The sequence below is a fragment of the Triticum dicoccoides genome, chromosome 2B (genome assembly GCF_002162155.2).
Source record: "Triticum dicoccoides isolate Atlit2015 ecotype Zavitan chromosome 2B, WEW_v2.0, whole genome shotgun sequence".
Taxonomy (NCBI): domain Eukaryota; kingdom Viridiplantae; phylum Streptophyta; class Magnoliopsida; order Poales; family Poaceae; genus Triticum; species Triticum dicoccoides.
The window spans coordinates 540,933,996-540,940,246 of NC_041383.1; the positions used below are offsets into that span (position 1 = coordinate 540,933,996).

The 6,251-nt window shown below is 44.7% G+C and overlaps 1 protein-coding gene across 2 annotated transcripts; it reads left to right on the top strand.

The window, feature by feature from the left end:
* Positions 1-1,318: 1,318 nt before the first annotated feature.
* On the top strand, positions 1,319-4,736 carry LOC119364731. Of its 2 annotated transcripts, none has more exons than XM_037630242.1 (4): positions 1,319-1,675; positions 2,421-2,667; positions 2,970-3,212; positions 3,896-4,736. In XM_037630242.1, the coding sequence occupies exons 2-4, from the start codon at positions 2,440-2,442 to the stop codon at positions 4,169-4,171; spliced, it is 747 nt and encodes a 248-aa protein (XP_037486139.1). In that variant the 5' UTR covers positions 1,319-1,675; positions 2,421-2,439; the 3' UTR covers positions 4,172-4,736. The 2 variants fall into 2 exon arrangements, with proteins under 2 accessions (XP_037486139.1, XP_037486138.1); XM_037630241.1 differs by having other exon boundaries at positions 1,321-1,675; positions 2,399-2,667.
* Positions 4,737-6,251: the final 1,515 nt, after the last annotated feature.

Consider the following 6,251-nt stretch of genomic DNA (forward strand, 5'->3'; position numbering starts at 1 on the left):
AAACACGAAAGCGCGTACAAAAGTAAGTAGGAAAACCAAATCTCGAGGGAGCGCCCAACACGTGACACATGGCGACTGGCGCGCTCTAAGGCCACCAAAAAAGACCACCAAGGAGCTTGCGCAAGGGGTGCCATTCATTTAGTTTCTCCCATCTGTTGTGTTTAGGGGAGATAAGGTTCCATTGTGCTATTATACATGAAATATTAGAACGTAAAGCTTGTTTTCAATTTTGTAGTTTCATTCATAAACGTAGAAACAACAATTTCAAGGCCGATAATATCGCCAAATTTGTCTGTAATCTTGTTATAGGCAAACATGTGTGGTTGGGCAATCTTCGTGACCCAACGGTTGTAATTGTGGACATCACTTTGAATAAACAAAGGTTGGTGAGGTTTCTCAAAAAAATAAATCTTCCGAGTTTAAAACAAACTTTTAAAAACTCTGTCGTTTTTTAAAGTTCTTTTTTGAGCCGTTCTTTTTTTAAGTTTAAAACAAACTTTCAAGAAGCATCATGGTATACTACTCTCTCCTTTCCTAAATATAAGTCTTTTTAGAGGTTTTAAATGGACTACCACATATGGATGTATGTAGACATATTTTAGAGTGTAGATTCACTCATTTTACTCCGTATATAGTCACTGGTTAAGATCTCTAAAAAGACCTATATTTAGGAACGGAGGAAGTATAATTTAAAATATGATGAGTAGAGTCACGAAACAATAACTCAAGCCTTGATTATGTCCGTTTGGTTGATCAGAGTTGTTCACAAAAAAATATTGGTAAACAAAAAGGAAAAGGTAATAATATTTCTGATACGAACATGAGAGGAAGTAAAATCTATTCAACTGTAACACGTATTGTGTATCTATTTATTTATTATTTTCTGGCCAGTTAAATTGTTGTGACTGCACCATTGCAGCCTTTTCCCACTCTCTCATCGTGATGCCTAGCTAGCTTGCTAGCACTGCTCTACTCTGCATGTTACGGGAGTTCGCCGGAAATTTCTGGATAGCCACGGCAGATTCACGTGCGCACAGGGATAGGCAGCGGGGATGGAGCCCACAGCGAATCCTTGCAACATGGGCCGTCAGATAGATATATCCAACGATGTCTATGTGGCCACGTAGTCCTCCATCACAAGATGTTAAATATGAGCCGTTCGATTGAAAAGATCCAACGGTTCTTATGAAGTGCTACTCGGACACTATATAGGAGTATAGATTTTTTTTGGTCTGTTGGCGTGAAGTAGGCCCAGAACTAACCAACCAGCCCAAACGGGCTACATTGTACTAGTAAACTGTACAGTACGGTTGTACGAAAAGGGTCCCCCTCTGTAGCGGAAAAAAAAACGACGACGCAATCCAATCCTTCTTCTCCCCAGTCCGCCTCCCTCCGCAGTCCCCGCTCTCCGCCCACCGGAGAGCTCGTCGCGGCGCGGCGCGGCGGAGCCGAGCTCTACTCCTCTTCCCGTGCCTTTCTTTCCTCTCCCTCCCGAGTCCTCCCGACCTACCGACGCGGCTCTGAATCTCTTCTGTAGCATATCCCACAGGCTACAGCTGACGCCTCGATCCCGCCTCCGCCCCCACACGATCCGCCGTCACCGTTCTTCCTCGCCGGGACGTCGTGTTCCTGCTGTATCCACCCCGTCCGCAGTCTTTGGCCATTGGGTTTTGAGGTATGAGGTTTTACCCTCCACTCCAGCGATTAGATTAATCCTACTGACCTTCACAATTTCCGGGTGTCCTGGTGCGCACCCGGCACACCATCTAGATCTGCCGCCTGGCTGTCAACCTATGGGCTGTACGTTGTAGGGCTTTGCTTTGCCCGTGGCATGATTTTCTGCTTATTGGGTAGCACGTACATTTTAATTTTACCAGGATTCATGTTAAAGAGTATCGGGAATACAAGGGTAGAATGCTGCACTTCAGCCTGCATTGGTGTTAAAGTGTGATCTCATAACGGCTGGCTGTTGTATTTGCAGGCTTAGAATTCCTATAAAATTTATTTCAGGTGGGGCTCATAGGCTTCACCTGATCTCCATCATAATCCTCTCTGAACATCGGGAATTTTGCTCTACCTGGAAATTCCTTTTTCTTCTGCCCAAAATCCTTTCGCGCAGACTCAGTTCATTGTTTGGGAAATTGTTGACAACATACATGCTTAGTTTAGTTCGTACCTCTTAGCATTAGGGGATTGCGCTGGCCTATTCGTTCTATAGCAAGATTGTGACTTCTGGTGAATCATCTTGAGCACTGACTACATGTTATGCAAAACGGAGAAATTTATTCTTTTGAATTAGATTAGTTCAATTGATACTGTTCTAGTGTTGTAGGGTTGTGGATATTTGACATTCTTCTTCCTAATTCAGTATGTAACCATTCCTATTTTTAACCTCCAGATTTGGCTCTGGTTAATTCTAGAATTCAAGAAGTTGGAAACATGAGCTACTGCCAAGCTACAACGTACAAGCCTCTTGGTGGGCTCACTTTGGACAGACCATTAGGCCTTGGGAGAACTTGCAGAATACTTCCTCAACATCATTCTGTATGGCAACATTTTTCTAGATCTTGCAAGCTGCAAGAGAAAGTATATCCAAGGCTTGTTGTTGCTGCTTGCCATAAGAGGCTTGGTCCTGTATATGCCTCAAGTGGGAAGGGAAACCTTGATGTAAGTAGCATTCACAGCTTTCTTACTTTGTGATTGGTTTTCTATTGGAAACTTGCAACCTCCTTGCAGCTTAGCAAATTTGTCAAGTTTGACTTTGTTTGGGACAATGGAATTTTCTTATTGATGTTGTAGGAATGCTTTAGTTTCAGGAATTCCTCTTTGGGAAATAGTGATACGGTGTAAAATGGGGTGTGCTAGGCAGTTGATATGCTACACACCAAGCATATTTAACACATCAAGGTTGTTAGGAACAATTGCTCATGTGGAATCATCTGCTACATTTACTGTTGCTTTCTTTTCAGCCATTCTCTATGGAATCTTTGAACAAAGCAATGGATGGAGCAAAAAAGCAACAGTCTATACAAGGCTTCCTGATGGAGCAAATGGCTAAGATTACAGGACAGGGGTCTGGTGGAAATGGAGGGAATAATAACCGTTATGGAGGCAGCGGTGGTGGTCCTGATGGCCCAGATGACGAATCTTTCACGGATTCATTGTATGAAGTGGTCCAAGTTGTGTTAGCAACTGTTGCTTTTGTACTCACGGTAATTTGATTGCTCCTTTCTTGCTTATCATTGTCCTTCATTCTGAAATGCTATATTTGTAACGATAGTTCTGTGCAGATTTTTCAATCTCTTATAATGCCTGAACATACTAGTTAAGCTAGCATTTTGTTTAGCTTCAGTGCAAACTTTCTGTTGTTTATTCACAACCATAAGTTAATGGTACAAATACATTATGGCTATTATATGTTTATTGTTTTGAACACCCCTTTCTCCTTGTGGACTTAGCCAGCTCAGAAGGGATAATGTGGATACTTGAAGTACAGAATAGTGATATTTCCATTCTCCATTAGTGAGAAAACATCTGTGTAGTTCCCGCTTTTGCCAAAGAAGATTTTATTATTTCTTTGTGGCAGCTGTTTTGTATTTCTCGTAAATATTAATCTATGTGGAGTTGTGGACTAACTTACAAGTAAGAAGATAAATTTTACCTTCGTACCAGAGAAGTTTACCAGTAGGAATGTTAGTTGATTGGTGTACCATCAGTAACACGTGCTCTGTTTTCTGGTGACCATCTTCATCGCTAGTGCTGTTCTAAATATATATGGAAAACTAAACTTGCATCTGCCAAAGACAAGACTTCCGCCCAAATCCTTTTTATTCTTGTTGGTTGTGAAAAGGACCCCCACATTATCTTTCTAAACAGCGTTTGCTTTGTTATGCAGTATATCCACATCATCAGAGGAGAGGAGTTGTACCGCCTTGCAAGGGACTACACCAGATATGTCGTCACTGGCAAGAGAACGTCCCGGCTGAAGCGTGCCATGCTTAACTGGCGTGATTTCTCAGATAGCATCACAAAGAATTTCAGCACACAAGACGATGTGTATGGAAGCCCGGTCGCTTCTGAAGCCATGTGGTGGCAACAGCCCCAGAAGCTGGTTCATCATCTCGGTGACCTTTTCAGAGGCAACCTGCGTCCACATGCCCAGGAATCTTAAACCATAGCATTCCACGGTTGCCTTCGAATTTTCACCTCAGAAACTTCTGTTTCTGATCATCTAGTTTATGCCAGTGCTAAGTAAATGGACGCAACTAGACGATCAGCTGTTGTTTCTGCCGGATGGCGATTATTGCCTAGCAGTACTGAGATTCATTCATATGATGTCATGATGTCTCTGTCTGTATTGACTACAGAACAGGAGGGGCACGAGTTAATTCTTGTCAGCTTTGAAGGTCATGTAACGTAACATCATTGCTATGGTCGCCTGCTCGTCAATAGGGTGCAGCAGCAGCTGGCAGCTTGAATGCCGAATCTGATGGATCAGAACCGCAAAAGGTCCAAGTACTGTCAGTTAGTCAATGCGGCAAAGAAGTGTACTGCCTTCTATAAAGAATGTTGTGGTGTTGTCAGTGTGATTTGCTCTCGCATGGGCCATGGTAGTTCAGTTTGCCTAGCCTATTTGAGTTTAGACTTGCAAGATAACCTTTCCCTTTGTTGCTGTCTTTATGTACTGTACTACTGTATATCAGAATGCAGTTTGGCTCTGCAGGCGCCATGAACAAGTCAAATGAATCATGGAGCACTCCATAAACTGAATAAGATTATTATACATTCTTGATGGGCCATTTAGGCGGGTCTGAAGGGTGCTATTGTTTTTGGAAAGGAGGATAACCCTGGGAGGCCTCAGCATCGATCGACACACAGCCATTTGTCTGAACGGTGGTCTGGTTAGGAGAAAACTTGACTAACCCGGTTGTGCACGTCATTCAAATACTAATAGATTGGAGGCAGTAACGACGAAGTGCACTTTGGCTTGTGTCACTCAAACTGCCCACGAATGTGGCAGACAAAGGCTCTTAACACCGTGATTTCCGGAGGAATGATGCGGCCGAAAGCCAGTTGGACGACCAGGCGAATTAGCTGATAGAGCTAAGCACATGGCTGGGAGCCCCAAACGAGTTGAAGTCAAACAAATCGCCCCATTTGCGTCGTACTCTTTGCGACTCATGATTGGGCTTGGCCATTGGCACGAGCAGTGCTAAACCGGTATGCTTAACGACACGATTGGCGACTCAGCCGCCGAAATCACGAATTGAGAAATGCTTTTGTTCAGTTTACCTGTCTGGCCGCTAATTGGTCCTTGATCAGTGTCTTGTAGTATTTCCTTCATTTCAGGCAGCTGATCTGGAACTAGTTTATCAGGGTTCCGGAAGCACTCGCTCACTCCAGAGGACCGTTTCAGATAAGACCGCGCGCGCCGATTCAGCGAGTAAACAATTGGTTCAGATTGTGTCATGCCTGGTCGAACACATTTAGCTGATTGATTCATGCACGCGTAATAATAAACAAGTTAGTACATTCGCTCAGATTGTGTCCAGAAGTAACGTAGGCGCAGAGGCTTCGTTATGATGCACGTAATAACCCAGTCAATGAAAGACACGCCTAAGGCCGCGCTTGGATGCGGTGTATTCTGATACAGGTGTATTTATTCTACACGTGTATTTTACCGGCCATGAGCAGATCTCCACCCGGAAATGAAACGACGAGCAGCGACCTGTATTTTTTACAGGTGTATCTGAGACAGAAACGGTAATCCAAACAAGCCCTAAATGAAGGATGAAAAGAGCCTCAAAACAAGGAGGGGATCAGAAAGAGCGGACGGAGCAGATGAAAACCCATTCTTTCGCCGTCGCTCACGTAAAAGAAGCCCCCATCGGCGGTGGAAGCGCGTGGACCCCGTCCCTCCGCCCGCCTGGTCCCGCGCGCGAAACCGTCGCCTCGTGTGGACTTGTGCATGGGGAGAAACGAAACGATTCCCGTCGCCGTCGCCGTCGCCGTGGAGGCGCCGGACGGTGACAGCCACGACAGCGGCCGCCGACCACGACCCTCAGAATTCCCGCGCCATGGCTCGCCCGCCAAGCAGCTGAGCGGTACGTTACTGGTGAAAGCACTATTATCTGTAGCAGTAGATGATGACGGGGAAGCTAGCTAGCTACTATACTAGCTAGCTGTAAGTTGGCATGAGATCGAAAGCGGAGCATTGTGGATGTCGCGGTTGCGGGCGCTGTTCGATCATG